At 39.4% G+C, this 18,265-nt stretch overlaps 1 protein-coding gene across 3 annotated transcripts in view; it reads left to right on the top strand.

The window, feature by feature from the left end:
- The window catches only part of DST (dystonin), a gene marked incomplete at its 5' end in the record, with an annotated part of 401,175 nt that overhangs the window by 319,329 nt on the left and 63,581 nt on the right, over nucleotides 1-18,265 (top strand). For all 3 annotated transcript variants that reach the window (XM_080806480.1, XM_080806481.1, XM_080806482.1), the window contains 8 exons: nucleotides 4,478-4,639; nucleotides 6,137-6,307; nucleotides 9,023-9,189; nucleotides 11,381-11,540; nucleotides 11,747-12,073; nucleotides 12,560-12,644; nucleotides 13,965-14,206; nucleotides 15,139-15,345. In XM_080806480.1, coding sequence (XP_080662606.1) covers nucleotides 4,478-4,639; nucleotides 6,137-6,307; nucleotides 9,023-9,189; nucleotides 11,381-11,540; nucleotides 11,747-12,073; nucleotides 12,560-12,644; nucleotides 13,965-14,206; nucleotides 15,139-15,345 — 1,521 coding nt within the window. The remainder of the gene's footprint in view (nucleotides 1-4,477; nucleotides 4,640-6,136; nucleotides 6,308-9,022; nucleotides 9,190-11,380; nucleotides 11,541-11,746; nucleotides 12,074-12,559; nucleotides 12,645-13,964; nucleotides 14,207-15,138; nucleotides 15,346-18,265) is intronic.

The following is an 18,265-nucleotide window of genomic DNA, read 5'->3' as shown; positions in this document are numbered from 1 at the left end:
ACTCATTTCAAAAAGAACCAGGTAAAAGGATAGTTGCATTTAGAGTGATGCACTGATGATGACCTTAACACCTCATAGATCACAAGCTGTTATTATTTGAGCATATGTCTTTATGCTGAGGACACTTTATAACTCTGGTCGGAAGTACACTTTTTTGAAAGATGCTTTACCTTCTTTCTTATTCTCTGTGTCAAGAGCTGCAATATTTGTTTTAACTATCTACAAAATGGGGAAGCCACTCAGCAGACCAGACTGTTTACGTCAGAATCCCCCATGTGTAGGGAAAGGTGAAGAAGAAGAGGATCTAAATATTGAAGACTGTTACGTCCCACAGCGGTCAATCTATGACACTGTCAGACTAAATGAACAGATAGACTCTGGTTCAAAGGGTAGCCTGTCTTCCAGGCATTTTACAGATCGGACTTTACCCTACAGTCACAGAACACTGGATGTTAGTTCTTTATGCTCTAACGGTGCCCTTGCTTCTTCCAGTGTATTTGAGCTGAGAGGTCGTGAAGCTAACAAACTAGATGAAAAGATGATCTTTGATGCGCTCAAACTAAATAGTGATATCATTCGAACCACAGGATTACCCAAAGCCAAATCCCATGCAGAAAAGAAAGAACATAGAAGGTCCTGGCGTATGTTTGTTCCGGCCAATTTTATGGATTATGCAAACAAAAGTGAAAGCTCTTTTGTTGAACCTACTGATATGTCAGATGTCGTTACCAAGGACAGCAAGTGCAGGTGGGGTACTAATTCTTTAACGTCGGAGGAGGATGACTCTGGGTTATGTAGCCCTCCAGCAGAGAGGGAAGAAAAACAGGGCATTTTAACTGAAGACCAGTCACGAATTAGAAGCTTGTCTTCTGCTGAAGATATTCATATAGCAGAGCAATACAGACCATTCTTTTCTGTTTATTCCATTAGTGAACAGAAAATCCCATTGCTTTCATGTAGAAGTGCCCACCCTGATGAAAATTTCAGATTGATTTTACATGATGTTTCTCCACTAGAGGAAACAAAATGCGTAAGTGGACAAAGGGAAATCCGTGGTGAAAATTGCTGCCTGCAGAATGATTTGAAAGAGGGCACTGTTAAGTGTGATCCCTTAATGACACCAAGAGATGGAGAAAGCCAGTGTATTTCTAACCCTGGAGAGGAAGGGAAAACATACGGACCAGGAGGATCTCCAGTCACAGCGCGAAGTAGGGAACTGGTGGAAGAGTCTTCTGAGGTTTTACGTCTCTCTCTCACAGATCTGGAGGGAAATGATACAGGTTGTGGTGGCACAAGTTTAGTAAAAAATGTGACACTGTTGACACCATACAATCTGGAAGAATCCAACATAGCATCTAAAGAGGAAGTGGAGGCACCCCTTTCTGCCCAGGAGACGGAGATGGTCCACAGGAAGTGTTCCCCAGAGTTCATACCAGTAAGAAAGCAAGCAGCTCCCCGAAAAGCAAGGGCCCAGGCAGGACTATTGGACCCAGTCTGTAATGGCTTTCAGGCAGTTCAGGTAATTAATGGGAATGTGAAATTCTGCAGTGCCAACCCCTAGTTTGTGGGTCTGTTTTAAAGTGGTCACTAGTGTTTCTAATAAGGCTCAAATCCAGTCTTTTATTTTAGGGATGTGCCCAGTACCCTCCAAGATGCCAGGTAGGGATAAATCTATCATAACAAATTAATTAGGACTTTTTTTTTTAGAAGAATAATTATTTCCAGCTGGTTAGAGTCCTGCTGATTGTGGACATAGTACCTGTTCCCTGCATTTAGAATGCTACCCCTGGGAGTTTATGTTAACATTCTTAGGCTTTTCCACAGATTGTGGTTTAAGACACTGCCATTTAAGGGGAGTTATTTTGGATTTATTAAGGTTGAACAGGCCTCGTCACGAAGGTACAAACACACAGTATTTTATTTTTGTGGTCTGTGAAGTAGTCTGCTCAAATTAAGGACATTTTAAACGTGCTGAAAATCTTCTCTCAGTTGCTCTGAATGTGGAAGTAGAGAAGTTGTGCTGTGTTTTGCAGTCATTAGAAGCTCCTAACTTGTTGTGAGCAGTGAATGAGGTAAGAAAGTAAAGGGTGCAGCCTTGTCCTAAGTAGGGGTTGTTTGTCAAGCCTGTGATTATTTTCTTCCCACTCAGATTGAAGTTCAGCTATTTTGGTATTTTTACTAAGCTCTTCTGGTAAACTTTGCCTCAGAGGTAATTTTATTTTATTTTAAACTTTGCGTCTATGTGCTTATGGGTTAGATTAGGGGGAAAGTCTCTCTCCTAGGTATTTGTTGCCACTGAGAGATAAGGAATTTAGACAGTATCAGGAAAGGTCCTCTTCCCAGCCTACAAAATAATTGCTCCCATCAGCGTTACCTTTTCCTTGGGCACATGTTAAATGGCATACTAGGTTAAAAGCTTTAAAAGTACTTTTTTATGTAAGGGGTTTTGCACTTTATTTGTAGAAAGTAATTAAGCTCTTAGGAATATATAGTTCTCTTTTCTAGCCCGTAGCCCTTTTTTTTTTTTTTTTTGGTAGCACTTTAGAAAATTACCAGATTCACCCAGACCTACTCTGATGTGCAACCCTAAAATTAATTTCTTTAAAACCAAGATCAGAGGGGAAGGCAATTTACTAGAACATTATATTAAATTTTTTTGTCCTGAATGTTATCTGAGAAGGGAGAGTAGAATTTTTCCCTGGCACATTCCTGGAATTATGAAGGAACAGTTTTCTTACCAGTCCCCCTTCTTTTCTGTAAGTAGTAAAACATATCCATAGCAGTTAGTTCCTAGAAATCTTAAGGAAAAGAGGTAGAATGGTAGTAACAACTTCTATTTTCACCACCTTGCTGCAACTTTGTATTGACTAATTAGGTAACTTAATAACCTTTTAAAAAATTATGAAAGCTTATTTTTTTCTCAGTGATTTGAGTTCTTATTTCTTTGGTTATGTGTAATTGGCTGTTTATATTTTGTACTGTTATATAGAAACAATGAGCCAGTGTGGAAATTGTCTGTAAGGATTTTATGTAGAAGAAGAAAACTTGAGCTTTTAGCTGAGAGGAGACTTTTAAGGGAAATGATCATTTATTTGTTTGCTATTTCTAAATTTACTCATTCATGCAGTAACACAGAACTATCTTGAGTGCCTTGTTGTCCCAGGCCAGAGTTTGAAGAGTTTCTCTTGTAGCCTCTACATCTTTAAAAATTACTTTCCATAAGATGTCTATAATTTTTTAAGTCCTAATTTATTTTCCTTTTTAATGTTTTCATATAGTCTGTTAATTGTTCATTTACTTGGACTATTGATATATAGTGCCCTGTAGTATAATGACTCAAACCCCAAACCTCGTCTTGTCTGACTATCTAGCGAAACTTTCCTTCTTTGGTTACATTAATTTTTGTTATGGCATCCCTTAGGCCCTATATTTAAAACATTTGTATCTCTATAAAAGAGTTGATGTATTATCAGTATAATCCCTTTGCGAGGTTAATGTCGTCCACGCCAAGATGTAAATATAATTTTTCTGGACTGATACTCATTGGCAGATAATTATGTGGTACATATTACATGCTAGGTACTGTGGTAGCTCCAGGACGTAGAACCACTTAAGGAAAACAGAAATTTCTGCTTTTTGTGGAACTGGCATTTTACTCTAGCACATGAGATTTTTTTGCCAGTTATAGGCATTCAGGGACCATAAATTGGATGGGACTGAGAGTTGGGGGGAGAGTTCTGGCAAATGGCTGGCGTTGCATGAAGTGACCAGAGAGTAACCAGACTTGCTGTGCCGGAAACATGTGTGAGCACATCCGCGGGGTGAGGGCTCCATGCTCTTGCAAGGTCGTCGGCACCTTGACAGGTGGGGAGGGGGCTGGGCGGGGAGGGACCCATTCTATTACCATGCCTACCAACATCCCTTCTCTTTTCCTAGCTCTGTATTTTGGCGCCCCTCTGGCAAACTATAGATTAGCCTCTTGGCTCCCCTCAGCACCTTGTTCTTTACCTTCACTTCCAATTTGAGTCTCAAACTTCTGCAGTTGCCAGCTAGCAGTGGGTATCCCTGGAGGAGCTCATAAAGCCCAGTAAGGCTCTTTTGGGGCCCATCTTACCATTTCCCTTCTTTGCATTTTCCATACTTTTTTCTATAAGACCTAAACTAAAATGATAGAAACTATCTAGTGTTATGCTAATGAAGCAATAGAAAGAGGACAGATAAACTCTTTTCTTGGTTTTAGAGGTAATCTGATTAAAGGTACTTAGAATATCATTCTTTAAAATTTCTGAGTGGTTTTGATAATATTATGAATTTGTACTTAGTTTAGTTTCTTACCATTACTCATAAGGTAGCTGTGACGTAGGAGGAGTGACAAAAACAATTTTTACCTTTAATACTGAAAAGCTGATAATTGAGCAAATGATGTATTTGGTGGTTGTTAGATAATTTGTATAAATGATCGCTCTTCTGACCGCAGGTATTCCAAAAAGAAGAGATTGAACCTTTGCAGGTTAAACAGCAAGATGTAAACTGGTTAGGTCAAGGCCTTATTCAGAGTGCGGCTAAAAGCACCAGCACACAGGGTTTGGAGCATGACCTGGACGATGTCAATGCCCGCTGGAAGACTCTCAATAAGAAGGTAATTTCTTCATCTTTTTCGTTGTGGTTTCTGTTGACTATTATTTTCTAGCATTTGTTGTGACGACTAATCATATTTTTAGTAGCTAAGCTTCCCTACACATGCCCGCCTTTTTATATTGCTGTAAACTGAATGGCCCAAACTCAGATGCTCGCAGGTGGTCTGTGGGCAGCATAAATGAAAGAAGCCAGCTGGGTGAAACTGGGCCTCCTCCGGCCATTCTCGACTTCGACAGAGATCCTGTCGTGCCCGTGTGATGGCAGGGGGCCCATGATCCATGAGCTCGTGTTGAGGGAGCGCACACACCTTCAAAGGTACAGTCGGTTCTTAGCCTCCAGGAAATCATTCCGTGTACGGACCTAGGTTTACTGTTGTCATATGGTCTACTTTCTTTCAAAGAAACCTGGAAATCTCTCCTTTTTTCAGATGTTGGCAACTAACTTCCCACTGTATAATAAGTCACACTGTGCAGGTAAAAGCAGCTCTGTCTCTCTGTCAGCCTTGGACTAAAGGGTTTGCCACCCTCACTGTAGACTCTTAACTCTAAATATTATTTTATTTACGAGATGTAGATCCCACCTCTTTCTAAATATCCATGAGGGAAAACCCTGGAAAATAATGCACTGATACCTTAAGGAGATAATGCTGAGACACAATGGCAGCCCTTCACATGATGTAAATGACCAGAACATTGCTGTGGATGGCCATGCTTGTCTGGTGCTGGTGGTTTTTGTTCTTGCTGTTTTCTCTGCTCTGAAATCTTAAGCAATTGTTGCCTGATCTCAGAAGTACATTTATCATCCTTTAAAGCCTGACTCGTATTGTAGTGCCCTTCAAACACAATTGGAATGTAGTGTCAGGTGTAAATGTATTCCATGGTACTTGAAATATCTTGCCAACTACTTTTTCAGTCCTGAAGGAAAAGATCTGTGAGAAGGGCAATGGGATATCTCTCTGTAGGACACAGAGACTCCATTTACTAGAATACAAAGGCCCTGGTTTGTCAAAAAAAGGACTCTAGGACTTGGAGTTGGCAGAATTTAATCAGATACTTTACAGGTATTTTGCCTAGCAAAATGGAAATCTGTTTCTCTCTACTATCAAAAAATTTTTTTAGCTTTGTCTAAAGCTAAAAGTGGGAAATAAAAAAATGAATCAGAAATATACTGATAAAAATGAATTAGGCATTGTTTCAGTAACCTTATAGTACTCGAATTATTCATGGCTAATCATAACTATGTTTGGTGTCTCCAAAATCTCAAAGATTTCATCTTTTACATTATTGTTTGGAATGGAAACCTTTTCTTCTTGGCTTGGCTTGCTAGACTTTGACTCCTTTCCACCACAGTCCTGCCCACTGTCAAGGCTTTGGGCAGATTTTAAGTGACAAGAAAAAGAAAATCTGTGACCAGATGGGAAGATGAGCATGAAAAGTGGTGGCTGGTGGGCCAATTTCATTTTTCATGGAAACAAGTTGATTCAACGGCAACTTTGCAGGTGGCTCAGCGAGCAGCCCAGCTGCAGGAGGCCCTGCTGCACTGTGGGCGGTTCCAGGACGCCCTGGAGTCCCTGCTCAGCTGGATGCTGGACACCGAGGAGCTGGTGGCCAATCAGAAGCCCCCGTCAGCCGAGTTCAAGGTGGTGAAGGCCCAGATACAAGAGCAGAAGGTAAGTCAGGGATACTGTTGTGTCATGTCATGTCATAAGGAGAGTAAAAAATTTCTTCGTGACTCTCTTTGTATTAATGGAATGTTCTAGTTGACTGGTTATTGGTGCTCTAAACGTTAGTTTTCAGTCATTCAACAGGGATTAACTGAATATCTGGCATGGGTCTGACATTGTTTCAGGTGCTGGAGAGGAAAGCTCCTCATTGAGTTGAAGGTTTAGTGGGCGGGGAGGAAGAGGGAGAGACAGTAAAAGTAAGTAAATTGTGATAAGTTAGCAAGTGATAAAGCACTTGCTTTAAGAATTAGGAAATGCCAGAGCAAGGAAGTGCTGGGGTGGAGTTGGGATTGTGTGTGTGTGGTTTCCAATAGGGTAGTTAAGGTAAACCTCACTCACTGAGAAGGTGACTTTGGCAGAAATACCATTCCCTTGTATATTAGATCAATCTATTTGAAATAGGCTTTTTTTTTTAAGTATAGTTGACATCCAAAGTTCCATTAGTTTCAGATGTACAATATAGCGTGATTCAACAAGTCTACATGTTATGCTACGTTCCCCACAAGTGTAACTCCCATCGGTCACCCTATGGCACTATTACAATACTATCGAGTATATTCCCTATGCTGTGCCTTTCATCCTCATGACTTGTTCACTCCATCACTGGAAGCCGGTATTTCTCACTCCTTATTTATAGATTAAATACAGGCAGTATTTAATTACTGGCAGTATTCCCAGTGTGCTAAGGAAGCAAATATTTGATTTGTATATGCTAAGGAATATGTGGTTGTGTCTTTTGACACTACCAGTACAAGACCAAGTTGGAAAGAAAGACACACTTGTTAAAGGGATGATAACATGCAAAAAAAATGTTGTGCTCCCGAGGGTGGTGGTCAGTTAGAAAGCATTTAGTGCATTTTCAGACAATTTGTTAGCCATGACTTGCAATTGCATATGGGAGGGGCCTAGCACACAGCATGTTGGTAAGATTTTTTTCCTATGTGGAACTTTAAAAAGATGAGAATGGATAAAGAGGTTTAATTTAGTTTTGACATTTAATACTATCTCTAAAAATTCTTTGAAGACTCTAGTGTATTGGGAATTAACCTATTAGAAATAGATTAGATAAATTATTTATCTAATAGATTAGATAAATAACCTATTAGAAATAGATTTAGAGATAAGGATTACAGAAACATAATAGGAAACACATTACATTTGCATGATTTTTAAACAATATATATGTAATATATAATATGTAATAATGTTAATATTTAATGTTAAATACTTATTAATATTTAATAAGTATAATATGATGTTGTATACAATAATTGCTACCATTCAGTATTTAATTAAACCTTGCGCTCCCAAAATCAATGAACTATGTTTAGCCAACAAAATATATTTGTTGATTTTGCTTTCTTAATTGCTAGAGGCTTTGCTATTAAAGTTTATCAGAAGTAATCCATTTAATTACTTCTCTTTACTGCCTAACCACCTGTTGTACCTTGATTTTATAATGACTGTACCCTGTATCAAGAGAGTTTGCATGTCTCTCCCTTCTTTTTTTAAACGTGTTCTTCTTACTGCCTGATTTGGTGATCCCAAAGTGAAAGTGAGAGGATACTCTTTTAGCTTCTTACCTAGAGGTAACTGTGCATTTATTTAATCCTTAACTATCAGTCAGGATCAGATTAAGGAAGCAGTGAAGAAGTATTTATTTAGCTTTTCTTATACCTGTGCCTTCCTCACTTTTGTTAACGCAGTCCCAATGCTTAGCACTTGCTCATGAAATAATCGTTCTGATTAGATTAGAGCAAGGTAATCCTGAGTTCTGGCTACATCTGTCAAACATTCCATCCCAGGCTTTTTGAAATGTTTGCTTAGAATTAAACTGGATTTTATTCTGCTGCTAAATCCTGAAATGCTAGTCTTATTTAGCCAGCTTTGGGGATTTCTGACTTATTCCATCCTCTGTTCCTTTTGGAAATGATATTTAGAGGCCCTTTTTTAGTTTCTAGCCTCATGAAGGGATTTTAGGGGCTAGTTCCTCCTAGTAAAGAGAGGCGGGAGCCTCCAGTTTTAGCCTCACTAGCTTGTTTCCCTGTCTAGAATGGTTTGCTTAACATGGGGAAAGGTGTTGAAGACAGTGATTTATAATTATCTTGTCTCAGAAAAACAGGTGATTGTTGAAGGTGTATGGTATTCCCATTTCGTTACAATAATGGGGATTTTGTGCTTTCAGTGCCGTGGAGTTACCCTTCAGCAGCACCTTCTACCCCATTATTTTTTTTTTTTTAAATTTTTTTAAATTTATTTATTTGTTAGAGAGAGAGAGCAAGCACAGGCAGACGCAGAGGGAGAAGCAGGCTCCCCGCCGAGCAAGGAGCCCGATGTGGGACTCGATCCCAGGACGCCGGGATCATGACCTGAGCCGAAGGCAGCCGCCCAACCAACTGAGCCACCCAGGCGTCCCTCTACCCCATTATTTTATATTAAAAAATTAATAATGAATGGGCTAGCCTTATCGATATTAGTTTTATCTGCTATGAAAAGCCCCAGTTACAGTGTCTGACACAATAGCAATGAATCACCAAACAAAATGAGTTATTTTTAAAATCCTACCTCTTTTTTATGTGACTCCATACAAATTACAATTACAATTATTCCTTTACCCCACCCCACCCCTTTTGCTCTTGGTATTTAATGTTCCGTCTCAAGCTTCTCCAAAGATTGTTGGATGACCGCAAATCTACAGTGGAGGTAATCAAACGAGAAGGAGAAAAAATTGCTGCAACAGCAGAGCCTGCAGATAAAGTGAAGATTTTGAAACAGCTGAGTCTCTTGGATAGTAGATGGGAGGCATTGCTTAATAAAGCTGAAACGAGGTAACTTAAATACTTCCAGTCTTTTGGAAGAGTAGCGGAGGCTTTCATACTGATAGTTTGTGTGTTGATAATGCTTTTCTTCAAATCGTCATTTTCCTGTGTTTACCGTGTACGTGAACAGGGAGCAAGGGCTGTGGGGCCTCTCTCTTCGTTCCTCTAATGGTAAGATCTTAGAGTCACCAAATAATTTCAACTCTTTATTTTAAGAGAAATAATTCCCTTAGTAGTAAGTTATTTATATTTATGGCCTGCTGACTGCCTGCCTGCTGGGTGTCAGGCACAGAGCGAGGCCTTGGGTTGTAGAGGTGAGCTCTCCCCAGGGAACAGTCTAGTAGAGTTTCATAGCCAGTGGAAAGTAATGACAAATGTAATGTTTCAGAGCAAAAACATAGGGTTTTGTGGGAACTTATAATAGGAAGAATGGAGCCTGGGGGCAGGGAAATGACAGTTATGTTTTTAAAGGAGTAGGGTTAGCTGAGACACAAAGCAGATGGTAGGATGCAGTGACATTTATGAAGGCTAAGAGGTCTGGAACATGGTATGCTGGGCACGCAGTCAACCTGTTTTTTAGTTGTATGTTTTCATTGTCCATGTTGGCATCACATTGACCAATGCTGAGTAGTAGCCGCACTGAAGTATAACCATAGCCACATAGACTGGTTGAAAATAGACGAACCCCTGAACAGAATGATTATTTCCATAAATTGCTCCCTTTGGAACGACAATGGTGAAGAGAAGGATTTGTCTCATCTTGAATATCGAGGTAGAATTAATTATAGTTGTAGGACCATAGAATACGATGCTCCTAAGGAGGCTAAAAGCTTCATGACCTTTAATATGTTTCAGGAGATCATTCCTTCTGTGTAATGCCCAGGACATTGTGCCCTGGCTGCCATGGGGATACTCTCAGTACTTTTTAAAAAATAAATTAGTGAATGTCTAGGTCCTTGCTTTGCTACCATATAGCTTTCTTGTCCTAAACCTTCCTCACAATGGTATTAAGTGGAAGGGTACTGGTCATATTATGATTCCTACACAGTTTAATAAAGCCACTCACAATTTAAGTCATAGTAAACTGAACTTAGTCACAAAATAATTTATTTTCACTGATTCTAGATGATTGGATATTTGAATTTAGTGATAAGTCAGAAGTCAAAAATAGTTTTGTCATTTTATTCATTTTTTAAAGATCAAATATATTTCATCTGAAAGTTTTAAGACATATAGGAATATGTAGTTTGTGATAAAATGATACAGAAATTATGTTCAGTAGCATGTGCCAATTTTCTAGAAATCCTTTGGTCTCTGTAGGAAGTGAATTTCTTAAATCACATGATTCCCTGAGAATCAAACAGGACAAAAAGTTATGACAACAACCCTTGGTCCCAGGATTTGATACTGAATCAGGTTCTCAGTATAGAGACCAGCACAGTCTCTGGCCCTAGGTGAAAACTGAGGATGGGGGAAGTGGGTTTTCACTTCCATGGTACTTTTTACACTGAGGAAACAATATGTTTTCTAGAAGCATTTCAAATTATATAAAAGTGTATTTCAAATAAGTCAAAGTCTGAAGAATATTTCTCTTCTTTCGTGGTATTTTAATCCATAAATATTAACTGTTGCTTTTGGGAAATATACCTGACGCAGTACTTGGGGTGGGGGGTGGAGAATACACCTGACACACTACTCTAGTAGGAATCCCTATTCATTCCATGCGGGGGTATCGATAGGTGGTCTTCAACATGTGAATCCAATTTTGACCAGTTGATTAAGGCAATTGCAGTAACTAGTGCTCTGATCGAAGTTAATTAATATATAAAACACTTAGAACAGGGTTTGGTGCAGACTATGTGTTCAGTAAATTGTTATTTTTACTGTCATTATTGCTGCTGCTGTTATTAAAACATTTGCTCTTATTATTATCCAGCTATTATTATTGTAAGTATTATAACCAAATCTCTTCAGAGTTTCTTAAGATTTAGGTACTTGGGATTGGTCTGTGGTTCACTTTTAATTTTATTTAGTAGGAGAACTATTTTAGCATGTCCTTTAAATGTGAGAGATCTTAACTTTAACCTTAAGATGTTTTCCACAAAAAATGTTTCGAATGCAAGAGCATGAGTAAAGGCTTTTGTTGAATATTTCACACATTCTTCATCCCTAAGTGACCTTTATCTTGGCACTTGTGTAGGAATCGTCAGTTGGAAGGTATCTCGGTGGTAGCACAGCAATTTCATGAAACCCTAGAACCATTGAATGAGTGGCTTACAACCATAGAAAAGAGGCTGGCGAATTGTGAGCCCATAGGAACCCAAGCGTCAAAACTTGAGGAACAAATTGCACAGCACAAAGTAAGATACCCATTGCACATTAGTAAGATTCCGTTTTCCATCTCCTTTGTGGTTTTATGTCATAAATTTGAGTTATATACTGTTGTGTTACGCATGATCGCAAGCAGCCCATTTCAGGTGTCAGTCTTTCATTCTATTTATGTTTTCATTTTTATTTGCCCATCCTTTTTGTTTCTCTCTCTCTTTTTTTTTAAACTTTATTTTAGGCCTTAGAAGATGACATCATCCATCACAATAAACATTTACACCAGGCTGTTAGCATTGGCCAATCCTTAAAGGTTTTGAGCTCCAGGGAGGATAAAGATATGGTGCAAAATAAATTAGACTCCTCTCAAGTGTGGTACATTGAGATTCAAGAGAAAAGTCACAGCAGGTCTGAGCTCCTCCAGCAGGCCTTATGTAATGCTAAGATTTTTGGGGAAGATGAAGTTGAGCTGATGACTTGGCTGAACGAAGTGCATGACAAACTCAGCAAACTCTCAGTCCAGGATTACAGCACTGAGGGGCTTTGGAAGCAGCAGTCTGAACTTCGGGTATTTTTATTTATGTTTTTTTTCATTTCAGTTGTCATTGTTTTCTCAGTCTTCCTTATTTCTGTATTATTTTATGTTCTTATGATTTAGGTGAATTGCTATACCCCAAAAAGACTTTGCCTGTGTATACAGATTACTTCTGATGAAGTCACTTTCAGAAAAGATTGAATTTATCCACTAGCCAGATTTTTCACTTTTCTTTTGTTGTTTTAGGGTTGTATACAAAGACCCGTAATTAACTAGTAGTCCAGTATTTTCATGGAAGCCGTTTTCTGAAACGGAGAATGTGTGAATTAGGGTAGCTGAACATGAGACCTGGGCCAGGATGGTTTAGAGAGGAGGGGGAGACAGGGGAACAGGAATGACTAGTAGAAAATGGGAGGCGTATAGTTAAATCTCTATGAAACACAGAGTTCTCTAAGATTAACCAAAGCTAATTGTTATTTAAATTCCCCCCCCACATAAAAATGGTACCTGTGTTTTTAGGTTCTGCAAGAGGACATCCTACTCAGAAAACAAAATGTAGATCAGGCATTACTAAATGGCTTAGAACTACTAAAACAAACAACAGGTGAGAATCTTTCAAATCAACTCATCATGCAGTTAGCATTTTTGCATTGCTTTCTAAATATTTTAGGGAGAGGGGGAAAAACAATATTTTGTAATTTTGGGGCCACTCCAAGACTTCATTCTGCAGAATTCTTTTGAAGGCTGAAACCCAAGGGGGTTTTGGAATATGATCTCACTTTTTTTCTCATGATCTCATTTGCGTTCTTAATGGAAGTTGTGCATATTACTCACACAAAGCACTATGGCATAGGGGATGGTCTGGGAAGCAGAGTTACGTGGGTTTTCCACTTGTGGGAGGTGGTTTGTACTACATGAGTGCATAGGTGGTAGACACATTTTTCCAGTGTTAAGCTAGTTTGCATTCCATGATACACACACACACACACACACACACACACACACACACACTGTGGCTACCCCCAGGCTTTGTTTCTCATCCTTAAACCCACTAAAAAAACAAAACAAAACAGATACAGACTGACTTGTGTTGGTCATTCCTTTGGCCATAGGAAAGTTCTACTGTACCCATGTCGCTGAGCATCTGTACTGTAGTATGGGCAAGTATCACTCACTATGAGTTGGAGGATTCAATATAGTATCTAGAATCTATCTAGATTATTCTAGTATCTAGTATCTAGACCAGTATTCTAGGATCTAGGATCTTGGACTAGGAGTCTGAAGTCCAGGACACAATTTCTCTATCTGAACATGAAGTAGAGTTGAGTGAGGACCTACTGAAACAATGCAGATGAGTTTATTATTTTTAACATGTATAAACATGCACACACCACACATACGTCCCACATACACACACATGTGCATGCATACGTATACATAGTCCAGGCACCATTCTAAACACTTTGCAAATAAACTCATTGAATTTTTATCATGACCTTATGAGGTGGATTCTGTTCTTACCCCTATGTAATGATGTATAACCAAGGGAACAGAGAGGTTCTTACACATGGTAACAAGCCACAGAGCCAGTGTTTGAACCCAAGCAGTGTTTAGCCCCTCTGCTTGAAAACTGAAAATGCCATGTAGTTAGATGCAAAGATGATGCCTTTATGTAACTGAGGCACTGTAGCCCTTTCTAACTTTATAGTTGTGTTTTCAGAGCTGTTGAGATTTGCCAAAAGTCCTGGGAAAAAGATTAAAACCTGGAAAAAGGTTTCTCTTGGGTCAGATCATCTTTGGGAAAATGTCCCGCCTTTTTTTTTTCCCCTCCCTAGAAAAATCTCATCAGTGTACAATAATAAATCGAAGAAACCCTCTCTCTACCTTTTCTTTCTGGAGATCTAACATGCCTTTGTAATTTTAGGTGATGAAGTTTTAATAATTCAAGATAAATTGGAAGCCATTAAAGTGAGGTACAAAGATATTACGAAATTGAGCACGGATGTAGCCAAGACTCTGGAACAGGCCCTGCAGCTTGCAAGGCGGCTTCACTCTACGCGTGAGGAGCTCTGCTCCTGGCTGGACAGAGTGGAGGTGGAATTACTTTCCTATGAGACACAGGTCCTGACGGGAGACGCAGCAAGCCAAGCACAAGTGAGGCAGAAAGTACGCTCTGATCTATGCGTTTTGATCTGTGGGTTCTCTTTTGGGGAGATAGTCTCGGGTCATTCCTAACAGACTGGAGGATGCCTCCATGGGTGAGGACCCAAGAGAAACTGGCCGCAAATCAATGGTTTAGAACTTTCAGGAACCCAGAGATGATCACAGTGCATCGTAATTTGTTTCAAGTCTTATGGTTGGGAGTATAGTTTATTACACAAGAGACAGAATGATGAAAACAGAGAGGAAGAAAAAAAAGAAGGAAAATGATTGTTTTTGATTGTTTTAGAGATACACGTAATTGCTTAGAGTAACCACATTTTTCTAAGATAGATGCATAACATGAGGTAGCTTTTCTCCTTATACTGCGGAGGTGGTGTTCTGTCATGGTCATGGTTCTTCTCTTCAGAGAGAACCTCTTTTTATCAACCCTGAAGTTGATAAAGGAAGTGTGATCACGTGGGGTGAAAGGGAGTTGGGGAGGTCAGGCTCATAGAGCCTGTCATGATTCAGCTGGGATGACGTAAAGCCAGTATGTTCTCATCTTGAGGGTCACTTCAGTTCTGGCTTGGACTTTCCTCTTTATTTTTCTTTTCTGGTACCTGATTACTGAGAAGTTACCAGAAGGCAAAGAATAATACACGCCATCTTGCTTGGTTTTGTTTCCCAAATTTTAAACATTTACATTAAAGTTCAAAGATAAAATCTTTGCCATGTTGACCAGTGAATTGTTCTTTGGAACTCCTCAGGAAACACTTTCCTTTTTACAGAATAGCTTTAAATAACAAAGGTTTCTAGAACTTAACTGAAACTCAGCAACCAGGGCCTGGCACTATCGGCCTGCAAAGGACTTTAGGGCCAATGACAGGGAAAGGAAAAGCCTGTTCACTCTTGAGCATTACCCCCAGATTTGTATGTTTTCTTAATTCTGTTTTCAGGAACTGAAAAAGGAAGCAAAGAACAGCAAAGCCTTGTTGGACTCCCTTAACGAAGTGAGCAGTGCTTTACTAGAGCTGGTACCATGGAGGGCAAGGGAAGGACTTGAAAAAATGGTGGCTGAGGACAATGAGCGCTACCGATTAGTGAGCGACACCATCACTCAAAAGGTGGAGGAGATCGATGCTGCCATTCTGAGATCCCAGCAGGTAGGGACGCATGGTTTGTTGTCCCGGCAATAAATTCTCCCTAGTTGTTCTCCGAGCCTTTACCTGAACAAAGATTACCGTTCACAGTGTTCCCACTCATTTGTTACGCTTCAAAAATGAAAGGAGGGGTTTGAAAAGAATTCGGGTGCCTTGGACATGTGAGTGCCAGGCAGGGCACTGCTAATCTGTACATTGTTAACAGCCATCTGCCTCACTGTAGCCCAGACTTAGCCTTTACCAAATCACTCACTGGGAAGACCAGCCCCGCTTTCCAAACAGAGTGCTTTTTGCCTCCATGTATGTGAATTGCTAATGCTAATTTTATGCCTTGACTAAGTCTGATCTGTCTGTGAGTAAATATTTTGAGTTTTCATCTAAGTCAGTATTAGCTGCTCATTTCCATACAGCTATGGCAGAGAAAGGCTATATTCTTTCTGCAAAGGAAGCAGTGGTGTGTTGGTGATGTGTTTTTTCTGGAGATGACTGGAGGGGGAAAACAAAAAGTTTCTGACCTGTGTGTGACTCATGCAGAGTCTGTAGTTCTGGAGAGTTTTATGGGCACCCGGCCCTCTCCCCAGCTCCCTCAGAAACCTGTGGGCAATGAGTGGGGTCCTGGAGACAGAAGTTTAGAAGACATGTTTTGATGAACTTCTATGGAGTATCCAGACTGTTTACATTAAGTCATCAGAATCTCACTGCAGACTTGCTGTGGCAGGGTTAGTGCACTCTCACAGTGTACTGTAGAGCAGAGCTGTGGAAGGTCCGTAACTAAACTTCTCCTAATGCGTGCCAGAAGCAAGAAACGCAAATCATGCAGATTGTGTGGGAGCGTCCGGAATTAATTTCTGAAGGTTGCTGTAAAGGTGTAACCTATATATTGTTATATATCATAATTTATGTGGCACAATGCTTCCCTCCTCCTGTCTGTGCCATGCTCTGGAGTCGCAAAAGCTGATGAAAAACCATGACAGCAAAAGGCCTGCCTAAAAAAGTTTTTGTGAGGGAGAACATTCATGCCTGAGGAATGTATCTGCATGACTTCTGTTTTCCAAGTTTGGCACAGTTTCTGTGCCTCCTTATGACAGGAAAATAAATGCATTTATTTGTGAAGTTATTCAGCTATAGGAAAATACTGAATTTTTTTTCACCACAACTGATATCAGTATTTCAGAATTGGCACTGAAGATTTCCTAAATAGCAAGACAAATATTCTGTACACCTGGAGTATGATTTTTCTTGAGAAGTTGACTATGGCTGGTCAGTTCATTGAAGTAAGACCATAATGAGGGCAAGATGGCAGGTGGAGCTTTATTGGTTAGTAGTCTTGGTGACGTGCCAATGTCATCAACTGTAGTTCAATTCTTTTCAAGGTTAGCAGGTATTTTCTGAAGTAACCAGGTCAGTATATGTCCCAAACATATATCCTTTGGGAAAATAACAGTTACTTTTTTTTTTCTTTTTCTGATAAAATCATTTGCTATAGAAAAATTTAAAAATTTCTGAAAGAATACAGAAAACTCTTGGAAGGAAGAATGTGTGTAAATAATATGATCACTAGCTTTCTAGTCTTCCTTCTGAGAGAGAGAGAATGTGTATAGTAGTAAGGTGGGTCACACAGCTAAAGTTAATGCTGTTTTCTCATTGTTCACACGTATTTATTCTGTATTCATATGTGCATTCCTTTGAAATGCCTGCAAGTCTGTCCAATGGAATACCTCCAGCAGTAAAGAAAATCTGTAAAATGTACTTAAGCCATCAAAAAAAATTTTTTTGAAATCCTCCCGCTATGCTGAAGAGACACACTTTTTGAGTGGGAAGAACATGTGCAGTGAAAGGACTTGCCTCTGATCCCAAAAGCTGGTACATGCTGGAGTTGGACCCAGATTTAATCCAGATCTCATTCTACTCACTGTGGTGCCTCCTTACAAATTATGTAGAGAGGAGAAATCCTGAGGGGTGGTGTAATTTTTTTCTAACCTCCTCCAATAATCTGAAGAAAGGTGCCATTATCACAGCAAAATGGAAGTATGCAATGAGAGCATCTCCACCTACAAGGACTGTGAGCCAGGACAGTGCAGTGCTGACAGGATATGAAATTACCATTCTCTGGGAGAATTTAAAAACAAATTTGGTACCTGTTTTTCTGGTTTGGCAAAGATTTAGTTTTGTACCCAAAAGAATGGTTTCTAAACTTAGAATTTTCAAGTTTATAAAGGAACTAATAAATCACTGAAGTTATTTCGTGACTTTGCCCATTTATAAATGTTTGGAATTAGGACCAGAGTACAGTTGATACTAAAATATTTGTTTTCTGTTTACGCAATGATAATACATCCATGCAATATAAGAGATGATGCAAAAACATCTTGAGACCTGGATGTTAGCCACATATTTTGTACTGTTTTATGGCGTATAAACAAATCATGTACTGTTCTGTGTTTCTTCCTCCCTCTGAAACCCTGGACATGATCTTTTCGAACATACCCGTAGTCACATACAATTGGTTTTAGTAACAGCTAATCCTTTCTATGTCCCTACCCTCAACATACCCACACCCACAGGTTAATGGGGTAAGGATATGTGTCTTGAACATGACTTGTTCATTTTTAAATGTATATATTTAATGCTTTGCTTCATAATAAGCTGGCTAGATTAACTAGATCTTAAATAACTGAATGTTTTGTTTCCAGGCAAATTTCTCTTAAGGTGTTTCACCCTCTGCCAGGCATTGAGGCTGTTTAAGTACAGATCTACCTCCTTTATAATATTATCACCTGCTTTTTGGAATTCAGCAGAAATATGAGGAGTTTGTGAGGTGTCAGGCCACTATTATAGAGTATATTGACTTCCAGACACCCACAAGAAAGATGTCCAGGAAAACATGGAAAGAATTAGCTTGAAAAGGAAAGGGAAGGATGCA

Source organism: Martes martes (assembly GCF_963455335.1).
Source record: "Martes martes genome assembly, chromosome: 6".
NCBI lineage: Eukaryota > Metazoa > Chordata > Mammalia > Carnivora > Mustelidae > Martes > Martes martes.
Note: the sequence above shows the minus strand (reverse complement) of the source record. Positions and strands in the feature narration are given on the sequence as shown.